Here is a 20,261-nt window from a genome sequence, read left to right as displayed (position 1 = left end):
AAAAACTAAATTGCCCATGGGTGTGAATGTGAGTCATTTCTATATGTGTTCCGGGATTGACTGTTGACCGGTCCATGGTGCACCTTGTATCTCACGCAAGGTCAGCTGGTATACGCTCCAGGGGTCTATACCAGCTGACCGGGGTTTCAGAAAGCAGGTTCAACAAACTCTGAATGTAATCCTTAAGTCTGAGTTGATCTACTCTGAGATAGGAAACTGCGAGTTTCCGGTTGCAGAACACCTAATTTGAACCAGTTTACTCAACTCGGAGTACTTTCACCTGGAGACAGAATCAATGGAGCCCCGATTCAACGAGTCACCATGGCAACGGGGAAGAGGCGTGTACATTTCAATGTAGTCCTTTGTAATCACAATAATATAACAGGGGAAAACTGCTTGAATGTAAGTCTATTAATTTATATCATAAAGGTGCAAGCTCGTGGGAGAGAAGCGCATTTGGCTACAGCTGAAGATGAAATATAAAAACATTGTTCAAACAGTTAAGACCTCATGGGGGTACACTGAAAAAAAATTATGGATGAATGCACTCATTTATATTCTATATTTCATCAGATGGTTGTACAAAATAAAAATAATATGGATCCGTTTATTTAGGAGGAAGATCTATAGATAAACTATACATTTATTTGGGAGATGTATAGTCTATACCAGGGGCCATACCATGACATCTGTCATGTTCCACATGGCTAGTTTATAAAAAAAAGAAAAAGATGGAAGAGGGCAGGCGTGGCACAACTATTAACTCATCACTAAACTAAAAATGTGTCTTCAAAATCCTGGTTGATAAAGATTTTTTTATTTTAATTTTAGTAACAAAAATTGTTTCTTCCACATTCTGCTGTGTCAAGATCCAATTTATGAACGTATCACATTAATCATCCTCAGCTTTAAAAAATGGCCAGCTTACTACAGTTTGATCTTGTTTTGGTTCTGAATGAGATTCGGCAATGCAGGGTAGATCTAGTGTAGTGGGATACAGGGCCGTTGGCCACCACCAAATCTTAAAAATATCTTCAACAATTTGCCTTTTCATTTTAACAGATAGCTGTTATGTAACAGTTTTTTCAAAATTACTACAAAATATAAACAATACTGTATATAATTGCTTGTTTGACTGATTTTAGTGTGTGAAGAATTTTAAAGTGGCCCTTGCATCCTTGCATTTTTATGAATGCGGCCCTTAGATGAAAATGTTTTGACATCCCTGGTCTAGACATACAATAAAATAGACTACAATTGTATTTATACAGCGCATTTGCCAGCTATAACAAAACACTTTACATACAACAACAAACTAGCCATAATACAACAAGTGAAAGCATTAATTAACACAAAACACCATATACAAAAGACACCGGAAAACAGCCGAAAACTGTCAGTCTCAGGTCGTATCAAAAGCCAGAGAATAGAAATGTGTTTTCAAACAGGTTTTAAAAATGGACAGAGAGGGGGCTTGCCTAACATCTGATGGAAGGTCATTCCAAAGGGAAGAACCAGCAACAGAGAAGGATCGATCCCCTATGAAGCACTGCTTGGTCCTCTGCACCTCGAGCAGCGCCTGGTCCGCAGACCTGAGGCTGCGGGAAGGTCCGTAGGAGTGGAGGAGCTCGGAGAGGTACGGCGGGGCGAGGCCATTTAAAGACTTGTAAACAAATAGAAGCATCTTAAAATGAACCCAAAAAATGCACTGGGAGCGAGTGAAGGGAGGCCAGAATTGGGGTTATGTGTTCTATCTTCCGAGCTCCAGTTAGGAGGCGAGCAGCAGCATTTTGGACAAGCTGTTAAATAAATGTATCTGGATACAGATGATTTTATTTTCTGCAACCACTTGACGAAATAAGAGTGAGTAAATTCAACACACCATTTTTCTTCAGTGTAACACTCAAAAAGATAATTTTCTGGAAATGCTAAAACATCACTACACGGTCAGATCTCCCGACAAATATTTAATTCTCTGCGTAGTAATGCTGCACCTTCATCCACCTACGGGATCATTATCAAAAGGACATGCCTCGTTTGTCTCCATTTACACTGAAAAAAATGGTGTGTTGAATTTACTCACTTTTATTTTGTCAAGTTGTTGCACAAAATAAAATCGTGTGATCCAGATTTTTTTTTTTAAGTATACATCTACTAAATTATTATATTTCGTGCAACCATGTTGAAGGTATAAAATTGAATAAATTCAACAGAAACCTTGTTTGTGATACTGTGCCAAATGGACTATATACTGACTCTGATTTTTTTAAACGACAGAACGCTCAACTAGGCTATGGCAAAATTCGCCTGTGAACTGAAGGAATGAGCAAATGAAAAGGAGTGTGTGCCTCTGACAGAGGGCGGAGACAGAGAGAAACTCGGGGTTCATTGTGATAAACCTGCATCTCTACAACATAAAGAAACAAACAAAGAATAGGCAAAAGAGCTCCCCTTGGGTACTCTTTCCTCATATGTTTTCTCTGTGCCTTGCCATGTCTTATATTAATGTAGGTATTTATTTATTTATTTTAATCATAGTTCATCGAGCTATATGTGTGATTTGTGAGTGTGTGTGATTGCAGGTGTGCTTATGGATATCCGTTTTGCAAGGGAGAATTGGAGGGAAGGAGGGAGTGGGTCTTCGAGTGGGTCTTGTTTTTATGTTGTATTTTGATGTTTTTATCGTGAAGCACTTTGAGTTGCATTTTTATGTGTGAAAAGTGCTATACAAACAAAATTTGATTTGATTTGAAGAGAAACATGTTTTCATATTTAAGGGAGACTGAAAGCGAGAGCACACCCATGGACAGTCATCAGCATGAAACACTGCGCAGGAACATTTTGTGTGAAGTTGTCTATATTATTTTCTCAAAGAAACACAGCACATGATGTTTTAGTAAGTAACAAATATTTGTTTGTTTCTAGCTTTTGTTTGACGTGATGAACAACTATGGGCACATTTGAAAGATGTGTTTGTGGAAAAAGACTGGGTTTTTTATGTGGTAGTGGCAATGATTATATGACTGCTGCAGCGAAGCTGAAACTTGTGCATTTTTAATGAAAAAAATCTTTTTATAGACCTCCAAGGGATGTGAAGATGCAAACCAGCTGGCCCTGAAATCAGTTATTGACGTGTGAGGCTCTGAAAACAATGACTCTATTATGACTTCAATAGTTAATTGATTGTTGTTTATTCAATATGATTGTATGTTTTAACGTGTCCATTACTTTGCCTCTTTTTTACAACGTTCCTAATTGCATTGATATAAAACCTCATGTGATATACAATAGGGGAGACTGAAATAAATTGAGCAAAGGAGCAAATTAAGCCACCGCTTGTTCCTAAGAAACCACCCAAAATGCATCTTGAGAACAAATGTTTGGTTGGAAGACTATTTTTTGGAACCTGTGACGGTAAGAACCACATGGCAGAAGTTGTTAGGTCTTTATTTGAAAAATAAATTCAATCATTTAAGTACATTTACTCTATCATAATGTCCATGATGATTGTGCAAATACCAAAGTACATAGTTTGAAATTTGCTTTATGCATGTTAGGATTCTAAGAGTAAAATTGGGTGATAGAGCTAATATTTAAGACCACCATGTTAGCTTTGGTGGATAATAAATTCAATATGATAATCATGGGGTAAATTCAGCGATATGGCCAGCCAGGGCTGGAATGGTGCTCATTTTCAGCCCTAGATTTTCAGGGCTCAGACCGGCCCACTTTAGATTAATGATGATACACATGTTTACACTTACTAGTGTATTCATTTGAAATAGCTTACAATTCCCTCCAATGATATTCATATTGCATTTGATCAAAATCCAATTTACAATTAAATGTGCATACAAGATGATGATCAGTGTTTATTTGAACAAGTATGAGAACATAAATAGGAAAAACGGGCAAAAGGACAAAATGGGACCAACAGGCAAGGATGCATAACATGGGATAAGACATTTTACACTTAATGAGGCATATTTACCAAATGCTGTTAAGACAGCAAGATTAAGGCAGCTAAAGCTGCGCTTCCTATGAAACCTGTGAAGCAGACCTCACCATTCTTCAGCAGCGCTGATGATGAATGTGATTCCATAACTCCACTTGGGTCAATTAGTGGACCCTAGAGTTCAAAGTAAACATGGTGAAGCTGCATTTAGCTGTTATGTTGCACACAAATGGAATAAACTGCCACCAGATGTGAAGTCAGCCGAAAAATGCTTTTACCTCCAGATTAAAAACGTTGCTTTCATTCACCCCCCGCATACCTTTGATGAAGGACCTCTAAACATTTTTAAAACTTTCTTTTTCTTTCAGTTATTTTATAAACCTATTTTTATTTACATTTAGATGTTTTTCAACTTTTATGTGTGTTTTAATGGCTGCAATTGGCTGGCAACCAGTTCAGTGTGCACCACGCCTGCTGCCCGATGTCCGCTGGGATAGGCTCCAGCACGCCCGCGACCCTCGTGAGAATAAGCTGTTCATGGTGCAGTATACATTCTTGTAATTTTTGTAAGCTACTTTTGTTTCTGATTTTCATTAACTGTTGTGTTTGAAAATGGTTGTCTTGCCGTATAAATGAAACTGCCTTGCCATAAAGTCAAATAATATGTATTTAAACTACATCACTGCGCCACTAAGCCGCGCCATTGAGATAACTCCAGAGTGCTGCCCATAAACGCCCCCCTTCAACTTCTGACGTCAGCAACCTGCAAGTGAACGATTGAAGTAACGAAGCACTCACTGACTGAGCCCCTACGGGAGATACCGGGAGGCTGTCGCTTTGCACACTCACTGAGTCCCTGTCACCGGCGGATCCGAAAGGAGGAAGGTCGACGCGAACAATGCGAGCAACCCAATAACGGAGTGGAGACGAACGGAACCGGACGTGTTTTTGAAGTGAGAAAACAGCCCCCCCACCCAAAAAAAAAAAAAAAAAAAAAAAGAAAAAGAAAAGGACAGACGGACACGCGGATCCATTGCAGTCCACGTTTGAGAGACTAATAGGTGCTGCGACTACGTACTGTTGTTCCGTGGACCATAACGAGTGGGGTCGAGGTTTAAATGTTTTAACAGCAACAGTGCCGCTTTGAGAGCCCCAGAGAGAGGGATCTGCCCAGAGAGAGAACGATTGAGGGATCGAAGAGAGCCAAACCGGGATTTGCAACCACTTTCCATCCTTTTCAATTGCATTTGTTTCCGTGGGTGCCGTTACCGGCGACGCTATCAAGCTGTGTTCTTTAAACATGGGATGTACTTTGAGCGCAGAGGAGAGGGCTGCTCTGGACCGGAGCAAAGCCATCGAGAAGAATCTCAAGGAAGACGGGCTCACCGCGGCCAAAGATGTCAAGCTGTTGCTGCTCGGTAAGAGAACACCACGTTCACCACCCGCCGCCGAGGCTTCTGCAGCGAACTACGACGTGGGTGCGGTGGTGGGCGTCATTAAACGTTCAGAGAACAGAAAGAGGTCCAGGGATAACATCCACTTTAATACAACCAGATTGCCAACTAAAAGGGAAATGATGTATTCAATTGAATGTGTTGTTTAAGTGCATCCGAGCACACCCTAATTTTATATAACACCACACACCCATTAAACTTAGGCCTCCATACACATTTGTCGGGAATGTGATGTGGGGGTCTCAGCAGCGTCGGTTGAGATTGTGATTGAATCATCGATTGGCCCCTTAATTATTCATGGCGGCCAGGTTCACGGGGATGAAAATGATGTTTTTGGGAGGAATGGGTGCGCCCTCCTGCCGTCTCCACCCAGCTTGCTCACTGAAGAGGATGATTTTCTCTCTCTCTCTCTCTCTCTCTCTCTCTCTCTCTCTCTCTTTGGCTCTCTCCAACCCCACCCTCTATTTTTCACTCTCCATCTTGCGCTCTCACACATACACGCACAAAGGTGCTCAAATCCACTCAGTTTATATTGTCTTTTCTCTCATCCCCGCAGGGGCTGGAGAGTCAGGGAAAAGCACCATCGTGAAACAGATGAAGTAAGTCTCAATTAAGCATGGTCTAATAAATCTACAGTGATAGGATCACAGTGCCTCTCTCTTTCTGGAAGAAACAGACGCCAACATGTACTGCAGACATTGAACTGTGTTCTAACCTTATGAAATGTTATTTAGCTTGCCGAATTTTTGACTACAATGCTCACATTAACTTTAACACTTGAATGTAAAGATAGCCTATAGATAGTAGGGCTGAGGGGCGATTAGCTAACTCAACTAAGTCATAGGGCTGGATGATTATGGAAAAAATAATGATCAGGATTATTGTGATTGAGATAGCAAAATCGCCATTGTAAAAAAATAATAATAATTGTTCATTAAGTTCAACACTTTTAATGACCTACCACTCAACTACTCAAAACTATCATCATAGGCTGATGCTGATTCATCACTACGCATTGGAAACTTTATTCCTCAACACTCTATTCTTTATGTCAAGTACAAAATGACCTTGTAAATATGTGTAATTCAAGCTGCTTGCATTTTCATTCTGCTATATCCACACCTTGCGATGCGTTGTATCTCTGCACACATTTAAATCGAATAAGCATAATCTCTATCATATTTATTTAATCCTATGTTATTTTCACAAGTCTTAGGACTAATTGGGCTAACCTGGGATCTCAGGGATTGTATTTTGTGCCATGTCATGTAGAAATGTGTGTTGGTTCGAACCCCCCCAAAAAACGGATCTTTGTATCCTTGAATTTTAAGGAAAGGAAAATTCCTTCAATCCTTGAAAACTCAATATAACTTGAAAGGACAACAAGAAAATACATTAGTAAGAAAGTAAATAAGAGTATAAACAAGAGTATACTGTATTACAATAATAGCAATTGAAAAAACAAAAAACAAATACCGGCTGTTCCTGACAAACAAGAGGATATAAATTTGGTGTCACTGTGATGTACAGTGTATTCATCACTCATTATTCAAGTACCTACCCACTTCGTGGTTGGTACACACCCACTTAACTCACCTACTCCAGCGAAACTTCCTACTGGAGGCTGATTAGACAGCCTATACCTCAACCTAACCCTAAGATCAACCCTACGCACCTCACTATTGGCGTTGTGAGCAACGCTCCATTCTGTGGTGCCGTCCCTCATCACATACACATTGAATGGTCTTGACAATGGCACACTGTACGTTCAGGGTGAAAAGGGCTTTAAGAGCCACATGAAACCGGGCAAAGAGCCGCATGCGGTTCCCGAGATGTGGGTTGGCATGGCCTGACATAGCGCCTCTATAGTGGCGAACGCAGCAAACTGCCACAGACATTAATTGAGCAATATCAATCACTTGGGCTGGAGGCGGGCACAAAATTAGTTGGAGGCAGCCGCCTCGCAATTTGGAAAAACCCTGGTTAACCTTTGAAATTCTACAGAAAGTGCTTGGGGTCATTTTTGAATGGCGGAGTAAAGAAAGGTGTTTCCGCCTATCCATCTATTTGAAAATGTTTCCCGTCATTCATCAACCGTCAGCAAAACGGGCGTCCGTCAGCGACGGATAGATCACATAGACGGAATGCCCAGCTCTGCTTAACATCCACTCGTAATGTGCCCCATACACCCCCCGCTCCCCAATCTCCAGTGTTGCATCACTTTACAGGCAGTTCGGTGCACTTAAGCCGATAATAGGCTTTGGCTACGGCCTTAGTGACATATGAACACATATCACATGAATACATGATTCAGTGGCTCCAGATGAGCCTGTTTCTCAGCTGCACACTGACCGAATGTCCCGGTGGGTTCACTGAATGTACAGTATATACATTGCATTGCAATATTCCACACATTGATTCCAGTGGCCCGTGATAAATAACTGAAACAAATGAATGGTCATCTTAATAGATACATTCTTATTGTAGTATCGTATTGTCAATTTGTACTCATTATGATGCGCATGGTGGAATAGTATTTTAAAATTATTCTCATCCCAGTGAAGGAGCTTTTGTGCCAGCTCATTCATTTCCATCTCCTTCTGCTTCCTTCTTCTCATTGAAGGCCAAGAGGGATAGGATGCTGTGTTACCCACAGAGAATGTTTTAAAACCGAAGTAATTGCTTCACTTGTAAATCTATGAGCTACAGTATTCGTGTCCGCCCAGCAATGAAGCTTCATTCCTTAAAATGGGCTTCTGATAAAATGGAAAGTGGACAACATTATGATGTGTCATATATCCTCTTTACATTTCCCTTCAGAGAGTCTCAGTGATTTCCACTATTGCATTTGATTCAAATGCCTTGACTGCATTTTCTGTCGCAGGGATTTGGACATCTGGGGTGCACTTGAGTGGACCCTTATGTGGGTGTCAGCATGTGTGAGTTGTTTTATTCAGAGAGTGATTCAGGAAGATTATTTGATTAGACTTCGGCTGAGATTTGAGACTGTGTGTTGCAGCTGCACATGTGAGCTCAGAGAGAGAAAATAAGAAGTCCATTAGAATGCTGTACAAAATCAACAATAATGCTATTACTGGTAGTTTTGAGGTTTTTATTGGAATTGTGGAAAATTGCCTTTTTTTTCAAGGTTAGAAGGATACTATACAAATTAAAAAATTTTCAGCAGTAAAAAGTGAATATTATGTCTAGAAAGAATTTGATAAAGTCATTACGTTAGGTATTAATTGTACATGAAAAATAATAATAAAGTTATCAAATTAATGATTGACACAATATTAACTTTTTACTAATGAAAATTAGCAAAATTGCTAAAGTATCCCTTGAAATCTTTTCTGCCAGCGCAGGTAATGTCCCTTTGGAAGCATATGGACCCCTCGGTTAATTCAATCAGTGTGTTAGTGATGACAAGTGACAAAAGCTTGTGACAAAGCAGTGATAACATCGCTGCCAGGGAGCACAGATGAAATATGATTCTGAGTATTGCTGATAATGTGGTACAGTTTAAAGAGGGAGACTAAAGAATGAAGAACTAAAGCCATTTGCATTGCCACTGGAAACATGCTAATGATTGAGTTATGTGTTTGTTGACACACATGTTCCCTCAATATAATATTTGTATTATCTGGGCCAGCATCCGAAGAGACAGCTGAGTGTGTGATGCTGGGCACACCATCTCCTGTAATTCGCCTGTATGTTCACACGTGTGTAAACGTGACCTGATTGGACAACTGACCACTCCCATCCTGGTTTTACTATGTGTGTTTACTGTTTAAATAACATATTATTGTAACACTGACATACAGTTGAGCAACTGTACATCATTTTAAATAAGCAATTTGTCATTGACATTGACATGTTGCTACGGAAACATTCAAGTGAGACCGCTCCATCACGCGTGGCAGGATGGGTAAAGGCGGCATCTCCCTTCTGAGAGGAAAGCACGGGCCATTTAGTTGCCACTGACACCTAGCCAGGAGGACATAGCAACCCCCCCTCCCCAACTGCCCTCAACTGGTGAGCGAGGGAGCTAATCTGCAGCCTACCCTCCAGCCCGGACGACACAGCCCTCCAAATGTTTGGTGTTTGTGGTGCATTAAGAACAAGCCCCTGTCCTAAGTCATGTGGGAGAGGCTTGTGGGAACTTGAAGGGATAAACAGCACATGGTTCTTGTATGTTCACCTTCTTCAATTATTAACTGTACTCTACTCTGATTAGAAAACAATAGAGTGCGTTGGAATGAGATGTGCAAGGGTAACTGAAGTTCACAGTTATTTTGCAGTTCACAGTTGTTTTGCAGCTAACAGGTTGAATACCAAATTCAGAAACCACACAGAGATCAGTGTGAGCCAGTGCTTTATCACACTTCCAGCATCCCATTTGTACAGTGGACACTCACAGAACTGAGAGAACCAGGAGGTATGCCCTTTGAACTCAAGCGCTACTAGACAGTCTTGTCAGCAAAATGTCAATGCACTGAATACCACAAACATTAATCAGATACAAGGTACTCTTGGAACTCAAACTAAATTCAAGAATTTGATTGACTGGTTTGATCTAAATAAGTCCCCTCCTTAACAAACTGCTGAAAATATCAAAACAGTTTACTTACCACTTCTACCTATTTTCTATTCAGTACCATTTTGACATTTTTTTGGGGGGGGGGATTCTATTGTTTCATAAATATTTGTTCTGATTTGATATGTCGTCCTTTTGGCATTGTACAGAGCGTTCAAAGAATCCTCTTGCTTTCTCTCTTTTAGTCACATACGTGCATGCACTCAAGTGAATGAAGTAGAAGGAAAGAAGGAATGATCAACGATCACATACACTGTTAAAAAGGAAATAAGTACGTTCGTTTGTGCAGCTTAAGTGGACCGTTCACAAGCAAACAAACAGCACGTAGCTTAGTCCGAATGACGGTGTTGTTATTGTCGTACCTTCATCATCTGCAGGCCCTGCACCTACCCGATTGTTAATTGAGATACTAAATATTTATAACGTTTAAATTGCTCCGAAGTGTAGGCACACACTATACAGGCAAGTTATGCGAAAATATCCGGCGCACACAAAGGAGGAAGTAAAGTAGGTCTGGTTTGTAGCTCCACTCAGTTTTGGGAATTCTGTAAGAATCCAAACCATTTCTAATGTCTATTTTTCCAAGATGTTGGTCTCTGGCTTCACTGTCGAATTTATTCTCATTTTTATAAAGCCCCGCCGATTTCTTGCATTTGAAATTTTTTTACACCGTCTTTTGATGTGGCCGCTGCGACTCCAATTTGTCAGCTCTACTTCCTCATACCATGTAATTCATAACTTAGTGCATAGCGCCCTCGCCTGTTGAACTCCTCCACCTGCAGTAACATCCTGTGAATGGCAATTGTATTGCATTGAATTGTAATTCCGGTGAGACCCCCCCTACCGATGGAAAAAAAAAATCCACAGATTAGCTGCACCGGTCTATAAACCGCATGGTTCAAACCTAGAAAAAAACGTAGCGCTTATAGTCCGTAAAAAGTGCGGTAAGCTTTGCGAGTGACAACTTGATGGCTGCCGGTAGTTTCACTTCTTGCTACGACGAGTAAGTTGCATTGTTAGTCCATTCATATATGTCACTTTCAGCAAACAGCAAGTGGCAGTACAAGGCAACACGGCGGCTCACCCTGAGGTGGATAGAAACGATAGATTTTATTTGATAATTTTTATAATATTTTATAATAGATTTTGCCGCTTAATTCATGTTCCACAAATTCAATATCAACCAGAATATCCCTTTTATACCGGTAGGGATGCATGGAACATATTATTGTAAAGACATTTTTCGACTTGGCTTCCTCTTCAAATTTGCTTTCCAATCTGTATTTGTATTTGTGCCTTACCGACAAGATTAGAGGTGATCGGCCAAAGGGAGAACAAACTTTGGTCCCTCACGGCTGCGATGCTTCCCACAGGCTTATCCCACTGTGAAGGCTGTGAAGTTGTGTGTGCATGGTTTCTCTAGAACAGGCGATAATTAGGTATGGGCCTCCGAAGAGGAAAACAAAAGAGAGTTTGGGGGGGAAGCTGGAGAAAAAATGGGGCTGTGTATTGGGCTGAAAAGATGGAGAGGCGGTTGGGGGGGAGAAGACAAGAGGCAGAGAGGGGATAGATGAAGGAGGCTGGGAAAGAGTTTAAATGCCCACTATCCAGAACGAGTGAGAAGAGCAAGTTTCCACGGAAAGGGTCCAGGTTCCAGGGACAAGCAAATTGTTTAGTGTGTAGTTGGAGAGATGAAGTTTCAGGAGGGCTTGGGAGAGATCACTTGGGTCAGAAAAACAATAGAGGGGAGAATTCTACAGGCGCCAAATTAAAGGAACTGGAGATGGAGATTTATTCTTCAAGAGAAAAATTGTTGTGGGGTATAAGACAAAAAGATGAGAACATATTATGGCGATTTAGTACCAGGGGGCAAAGGCCTTTTTTTGAGCAAGAGGAATAAAGGATGGCATGTACAATAACATGTCTTCATTTATTAAGCAAGCAGTGGGAAAAGACACATACTGTATAACCAAGAACAGGGTTGTCAACCCAGCTTGTGAGGCCACGCCTTCATTGGACTCTGATCCCTTCTGATAATTATTAGCGGTGGTGGTCGGAAATAGACGCGAGGCGCGGGGTGTATCTTGGCACCAACTGTTGTGCATCTAACTGGTCATCTGAAGGAGTCTGTCAGCCAGATAGGCAAATGTAGCCATGGGTGTGCTCATCACCGGAATAATTTGATTGGCTGCCTGAGTGAGCTGCGAAATAACTGCTTGTTTTCTGTGTGTGCGTGTTTTATGTTTGTATGTGTGTAACACTTTGCTCGTGTCTGCTTGCATTTCAATTTCAAAAATGAGCCATTAGATTAATTTTGTCAAGCAAAAGCAACTGTAGTAATTTTAGGTTTTAATCCCATTCTAAATGTATTTTTTGTTCATTTTCATTCTATAAAAGTTGAATATAAATGTGCTGATTTGAAAATGGTTTGGATTTTATTTTTTGCATCTGCGGCTGCACACTTAATGACAAGTGCAGTTGGGTGGATTGATGAAGCGCTGACTCTACGAGTGAAAACGGCTAGTTTTTTTTTGTAGGTTCTTGCTGTTGTCACTATCTTTTTCTTTAGATTCACTACTCAACCCTAGCTCCCCCTCTAGTCGCCATGGTTATGCAAACCATACTCGACGGTGGCCATTACAATTGACAGTTAAAAAGGGTTGAGCAGTAGCTCTTTTACATGAAATAAAATTAAAAAATGAATACCTTTTTAAATGGTTCTGTTGGGATTATGAATAAAGATTGACGGGGGAAAAACAATATCATTTCTAACTATCAATTTGTAGGTTTGTAGTTGTATCTTTCATTGGGCTGTGGTTTATATCTTTCTCAAGCACAGCTCATATGATTTACTGTACTTTGAGTCCTCCCCATTTATCAATCTGATGAAACATACTATGGCTTTAGACCTTGCTGTATATTTTAATGTACAGTATATCTTTTGTTCTGGTTCACCAGGCTATTTTCCTATTGTGTGCAAAGCTTCTTTTTGCTCTGAATTGTGATTATCTTTCAGCAGCTTTTTATTTCTGGCTGAATGAGACCAGCTTAGTATTATTTGGTTTGCTTGTGTATTTTTCGGTGTGCACTACATATATCAAAAACAAGATTGCATGTGTGTATTTCTGCCCATATTTGTATTCTTGTGCAACTGTTGATGTAGCCATGTGATTGTGGTCGTTTTGAACTACTGCCTTGGACCCATTTGCCTGATTCAATATCAGTCACGCCATGAGACAGTGTAGTCTTTTTATAGTGATGGTGGTCAGCTGACAGAAGTGGTTATGTGGTTTGGGCCTACAAGAGGATTCATATGCATGCTTGTTTCAGTATTTACATCTCTTGTAGCCTGGATGAAGTGCACTCACCAAACATATCAATGTAAAACTTTGGCTTTTGATTTTGCAGTATGTGAAATGGACACAAAGTGTCCAATTTAATGTATGCAAAAGGAATATACTAGTGAACACTTAAACTTAATGATAAACATAAATACATAAACATGAATGTCTGCCTGACAGGTGAGGAAAATGAAGGTGCAGATGAAATGGAATATTAATGTACTAGTAAAATAAAATTTGAATCTCTTAAGTAAAGCTTTACATAAGGCATTTGAAGTGGGGGCAGGGAACCAATCATTAATTTAACTGGAATCATACATCTTTTCCCCTAGTGTATGGACAATGGAAACAAGAATGCAATTCTGTGTTTAGATTAGTCCAATATAAGTTTAGCCTGTATAGTTCTAAATGTGTGAAGGAATCTTTGTTAAAGTCATTTCAAATTACCGGTACTCTTGATGCCTCACTAAAGTTCAAATATTTTTGTATTTAATGATGTAGTCCAGGGCAACGCTTGAAGTCAAGTCTTCATATTCAAAAGCAACATTGAGCAGTCTTTTTAAATATTTCTTACAGCCGTCTTTCCGTGAATTGCACTGCATTTTGTCATAGCTGTGTCTTCAGTTCTCATTTTAGCAGTCATATGCAGAAAACCATGGAAGCAATCAGTGTTTCTTCTGTAGGATTTTATGTCAAATGTGCTGGACTGTAATATGTAGAAATGGAATACATTTTTAAATTGCTTTTAATTACTTGATAAAGCTCCATATAATTATCAATAGATCCATCCATCAATTTTCTAAACTGCCTATGTTCAGGGGGAGTCGAGTCATACTCAGTTACTCATTAATTGGGAAAACCAGAGAACGCCCTGGACTGATTAGTCAATTGCAAAATGTCTTTGAATGAGACATTGACTGAAAATTGACCCTACAGTAGTTTCATGGCTTTTCTAATTTGACCAGAGTGCTTGTGGCTGTTTAATCAAAATCACACAACTATGAGTTTGATTTTGTGTAGTTTTTTTAATATATAAATGTCTGCATGAGTTATGCATTTCAATGCTGAAAAAAGTGCAGTGATGATCATTTAATGCTGAATCGTTCGTTTTAATTTTTTAGTCCCCTCGTAGATAGACTGGTAGATCACTGTTATTCACAAGAATGCAAGACAATTCTTAAGCACCAACTCTAAAATTATGTTTAAAGTAAGTAACTGACTTTCACACAAGGGAGGACAGATGAACTGAATAATTATAGTTTGACCTTGCATCTGGGACAACTGGGATAACATCTATGACATAATGTCTGCTTCCTTTTAACTGCCTCTCTGGATATATATATTTATGGTTTTTTTTTGCAAAGACCCACTTTGGCTATAATAGAACATATTTATATTTATGTTTCTCCTTTCTTGTACAACATCATAGCAGTACAGTACTTCTAAACAGAAATGCATTCACTACTTCAGCATATTTATGCAGGCTCAACATCAAATTACTGCCAACGCAGAATGGCCAACATTTTCAGGAAAAAAATACAATAAAACCCTACTATACTTGGGTAGAGTATGTAATACCTTATTTGGCATTCAAAAGTGTGTTTTTGCATTTTCACATCCGCATGCGGGTATGGAGCTATGACTGGTGTTTAGCTTCCCGTGAGCATGCACAGGATAAGCTAATAATATTGAATACTGCAGAGAAAGCCAATATTATTTTGAAATACTGTTCTGTGACACCAAACCACCAAGGAAATCACTTTGATTTTGTTAAAAAAAACAAATGCATGTGTTTGGCAAATTGTTTTGTTGTTTTCACCTTTGTTAATACTGCAATTTAAGACTTTTTTCACAAACCTTTATCGAATTACTCAGTAAATAATGCCAAGTCAAAATTCAGGCACTTGCAGGAGGTGGCAAATGTTGCTTGGCCTTTGGTTAAGTAAACTCTATCCAGTGGTTAATTCTAAACACAACTCAATGTTTTCGACTAGCAATTAAGTTATGGCAGACACTCTCTAGATCTGGCCTTGTAATATTTGCCAGGTTGAACAACTATGTCAGCCGGTTAAAATATGTGCTCTTGCCATCAATAAGGAGTTGCGGGAGGTGTTACTGTGCTTATGAATTAAGAAAATAAATTAAAGATGCATTGAAAAGGCGGCATGGTGGTCGACTGGTTAGCATGTCCGCCTCACAGTTCAAAGGTCGCTGGTTCGATCCCGGCTCCGGCCTCCCTGTGTGGAGTTTGCATGTTCTCCCCGTGCCTGCGTGGGTTTTCTCTGGGTACTCCGGTTTCCTCACACATTCCAAAAACATGCCCCTAGGTGTGATTGTGAGTGCGGATGTTTGTCTCTGTGTGCCCTGCAATTGGCTGGCAACCAATTCGGGGTGTCCCCTGTCTACTGCCCAAAGACAGCTGGTATAGGCTCCAGCACGCCCGCGACCCTTGTGAGGATAAGCGGTATCGATAATGGATGGATGGATGAATTGAAATCGTCAGATTCAAGATTAGGACTGAACCATTAGGGCGCGGGGGACTACTGAAAATCCTGACAGCAGGTGGTATGATATCCTGTAAACTACATGTTATTGTCTACCTATTCAGATGCTATATCAGGGGTGGCGCTATGGTTGGGCTTGGGTGTGCACAGGCCCAACCAGATTGACAGACTGCCCACCCAATGAGGTTCATGAAAAAATATGTACTTTAAAATTTTTAGTAAATTATTTTTGAATGTGTTGTGTTTTTTTATTTAATTGAATATTAAGAATGGAATAATTGTGGTTGTTTAAGGAAGATCTTAACTGAACATATTATTCAGTTTGTCATTTTATTTGAATATACGATGTGTCGGGACAGGAGGATTGTGCTCAGTGAGAGAAATATTCAGGCCCACCCTGATTTTTCCAGGCCCACCCAATAGCCACATTCTGGCTCCGCCCCTGTGCTATATTGGGAAAAGATGGTGCTGGATAAGAATATGGGGTGAGTGGACGTTTCAGTTCAGGGTGCTGACAAAGAGACACTAACATGCCTCAGTGAAATAGATACACTATCATTTTTAATGAGGTCTTACGTTATGTAATACTGCACTACAAACATTCTCCTCTCCTTAATGTCTAGATTTCTGTGCATATATTTGAAGTAACAGATATCTATGTACTGTGGAAATAGTATTTGTCATTGAGGAGATCCTTCCATCCATCCATCCATCATCTACTGATCATCCGAGGTTTGGTCATGGAGGCAAGCAGCTTTAGTAGGGAAGCCCGGATTTCCCTCTTCTCAGCAAGTCCTTCCAGCTCTTCAGGTGGGATACCGCATTCCCAGGCCAACTGGAATACATAAAGCCCTATTATCGTTCCGGGTAGAGTCTAACTGCGCATGGGTGGAGTGAGACTTTGCGCTGGAAGAATTGGTCGTAACAGGGCGTTTGCACCTTTGTGCGGCGTCGTGGGATGAAAGTACTTTTCGAACATAAAGCCACGTTGAGCTTTTTTACATCCACATTCAACGTTTCAGACTGTCTCTGATTTGGATGCCCCTTGACTTGTTTTAGGTTGACAGGGGGCTGGAGGGGCGAGGAAAATCATTCTCCTGATTCATTCACTATCAGCCACAGACGTTGTAAACAGTGACCATTCTATTCTTGTGGCGACCACTCAACTTGGGGATCAATCTGCTCCGCTGACTTGGGGGCGCAGAGCACTGCTCTGCTAAAAGTCCCGCTTTACAACTCTGGTTGTACAGCCATCCATCCATTATCGACACCGCTTATCATCACAAGGGTCGCGGGGCGTGCTGTAGCCTATCCCAGCTGTCTTCGGGCAGTAGGCAGGGGACACCCTGAATTGGTTGCCAGCCAATCGCAGGACACACAGAGACATACATCCGCACTCACAATCACACCTAGGGGCAATTTAGAGAGTCCAATCAACCTACCATGCATGTTTTTGGAATGTGGGAGGAAACCGGAGTACCCGGTGAAAACCCACGCAGGCACGGGGAGAACATGCAAACTCCACACAGGGAGGCCGGAGCCGGGATCAAACCCACGACCTCTGAACTGTGAGGCGGACGTGCTAACCAGTCGTCCACCATGCCGCCCCGCAACAAAATCAATTTTCAGTCAACAGAAGCGACAAAATGCCCGCCCCCTGAGTTGGCTAAAAACGGGTGGCTTTTGCTGCTTAACTCATATTTCATATGAATCATATTGCCTTGCTTCAACTAGTGGGCCTGCAAAGAACATATTCTCAAAAAAATATGTTTGAGTTAACTTTGTCTTTAATACACCAACATTGCATCAGACCAACCGCACTGCAAAATACACCTCCTTTTACCCCGTCTAAAATTGTGTCTATTTTTTGGCTAGGTTCACACTGCAGGTGTCAATGCTCAATTTGGATTTTTTGATAAAATCAGATTTTTTTTGTGTAAGCATGCACATTATAAAAGCAACCTCAGTCTTTCTGGTGTGTGAACATATCTGTCCCCAAAGTGACCAGCATGCGCAAAAGAAGAGATGACGTCACTCAGAACGTGGTGTATGCATAAATAAATGTGGTCCAGCGTGTCGGGGTAGTTCTACAGTGGGGCGATTTGGTACAAGGTAGAAATACAGTATTTGGGGGTAATGATGAGGCAAGACTTTCTCATTTCGTGGAGACGTCACTAAAGATGACCTCGTGTCATTGCAGCGTGTAAAAAAAAATGAACCGATCTACCTCGCTGAATTACTACTATAACCATAAATGTCCAATTTATGCTTCATATCAAGTGGCCATTCAGACTGGTCACATTGCAAAAAATCTGATACGTATCCAATGTAAGACCACATATGAAAGCCGGTCACATTTGAAAAAAATCGGAGCTGAACTGTTCAGACTGTCAGATAAAGGTCTTATACGGGCAAAAAAAATCCAATCTGGATCGCATTTGCCTGCGGTGTGAACCTCGCCTTTGTCTCCAAATTGAGAGATTTCTCTGGGGGCGCGGCAGGAACGCCCAGTGTATTGCCCCAACATAAAAATGAAGTTGCACCCGTTTCTACACCGAGCTCAGACTACTTTCTTTTACCAAATTATCCACCGGGGTGAATCTCAATGTGCAGGAACCGAGCTATAAGAATGTGCACACCTGTTCACCATGAGCAGCTCCTGGATGGAAGAGAGTCCAGCCCCTGTCAGAAAGACTGGTATCAAAGCCCAAGCTATATGTGGAGGCGAGCTATATAGTCAGACCTTCTCAACCTCTCACACCATGCATTACCTGCAAGAGAGGTGACATTCTGCGAAGCTTCTGTCGCCGGAGACCAAACCGCCAAGGTCCGTGCCTCGGCCACCACCCAGCTCGTCGAGCACCTGACCCCCTTGGCCCTTTCCATAGGTGATGGACCTGAGGTTCTGCGCTGCTCTCAGCCGATCCCAACTGGAAATTCCTCACTTCGAGTCTGGATCAGCTTCACAAAAACAACCCTTATCAGCCAGTCTCTATCCCTTGTAGCCTCGGTTGAAAAGCACGATGAGGTAGTCGGTTGCTTGCCGCTTGGTTCCCCTCGATGGTGCTCGGCCCCTACGCCTCAGTCGATGCTAAAGGAAGGCTCGGGAGAAGATCACCAGATGCTCTCATTGTTATTTTTATCACCAGATGACAACTGTCTTTGTAGCTTTAACTTTGAAGAGAGTGCATTCAAGTGACATCTGCCTGCTTTTCTCCATTTTCCCCATTGCTCTGTATATTTCCTCTTGACTTTGTTTTAGCTAGGCCATGTTATTTCCTTCAATGTGGTCTTAATCTACTCCATAGACTAGCAGTACTGTCTGTGCTCTGATCCACGGCACTGTTGACATCTGCTGGCTATTGAACCTCATTACAATCCTTTCCAAGCTTGATACTTGGTGTGTTCAATTCATAAAAACACAATACAGTACTCGAGTTAACCCGTGGATGGCACTAAACAGTTGGATTATTGAAACAAAAACGAGTTAGCACGAGGTTGGAAATACAGTTAAACAGTTCCTGTGGGTCATAAACCAGAATTTTGACTCTGAGCTCAGTTTTATTCCTCATATTAAAAATGTAACCAAGATTGTTTTTTATCACCTTAAGAATATCACCAGAGTCCGCCCGTTTCTCTCTCAGGCTAACACAGAAGTGCTGATGCATGCTTTTATTTCCTGTCGTTTAGATTACTGTAATGCCCTGCTCTCTGGCCTCCTGAAAAAGAGCATTTCACCACTGCAACTACTGCAGAATTCAGCCGCTCGGGTGCTGACGAGAACCAGAGGGCGGGAGCACATTACGCCAGTTTTGAAATTGCTGCATTGGCTCCCTGTGTGTTTCAGGATCGATTTTAAAGTACTTTTATTAGTTTATAAATGTGTTAATGGTCTTGGGCCATCTTATTTATCTGATTTGCTTTTATCATACCAGCCTTCGCGGATCCTGAGGTCCTCTGGCGCCGGCCTTTTATTTATTCCAAGGGTGAGGACCAAAATGCATGGCGAGGCTGCATTCAGCCGTTTTGGTCCTCACCTTTGGAATAGCCTGCCAGAGGACATCAGGTCTGCAGAGACTGTTGATATTTTTAAGAGGAAGCTCAAGACACACCTTTTTAGTTTGGCTTTCAACAACTTTTAAATAATTTATCTTTTCTTTTGATTGAAGATAATTCTATGTTTTGCTTTGAATGTTTTAAAGCACTTTGAGTTGCATTTTTATGTATGAAAAGTGCTATATAAATAAAATGTGATTGATAAATGTGATTTTACATAAATTAGACCAATCTGTAGTCGATAACTAACGCGGTAGTAAAGCCATGGTAACTATTTGTATTTAAGAAAAAGGCAGGGATGGGCAATTTAAACGATGCAGGGGGCATTCAGCCTATCCAACGGACCGGTCTGTC

General features: G+C 41.0%; 1 protein-coding gene across 3 annotated transcripts in view; it reads left to right on the top strand.

Annotated features, from left to right (window-relative positions):
- The first annotated feature begins 4,734 nt into the window (after positions 1-4,734).
- The window catches only part of gnao1a (guanine nucleotide binding protein (G protein), alpha activating activity polypeptide O, a), a 97,559-nt gene continuing 82,032 nt past the window's right edge, over positions 4,735-20,261 (top strand). The window contains exons 1-2 of one of the 3 annotated variants that reach the window (XM_086027191.1): positions 4,735-5,373; positions 5,966-6,008. In XM_086027191.1, coding sequence (XP_085883317.1) covers positions 5,256-5,373; positions 5,966-6,008 — 161 coding nt within the window. In that variant the 5' untranslated portion in view covers positions 4,735-5,255. The remainder of the gene's footprint in view (positions 5,374-5,965; positions 6,009-20,261) is intronic. The other 2 variants (XM_086027192.1, XM_086027190.1) reach the window with 2 other exon arrangements.

The sequence above is a fragment of the Filicampus tigris genome, chromosome 4 (genome assembly GCF_054856515.1).
Source record: "Filicampus tigris isolate MCC_2025a chromosome 4, RoL_Ftig_1.0, whole genome shotgun sequence".
Classification (NCBI taxonomy): Eukaryota; Metazoa; Chordata; class Actinopteri; order Syngnathiformes; family Syngnathidae; genus Filicampus; species Filicampus tigris.
This window is presented reverse-complemented; position numbering and strand designations above follow the sequence as displayed.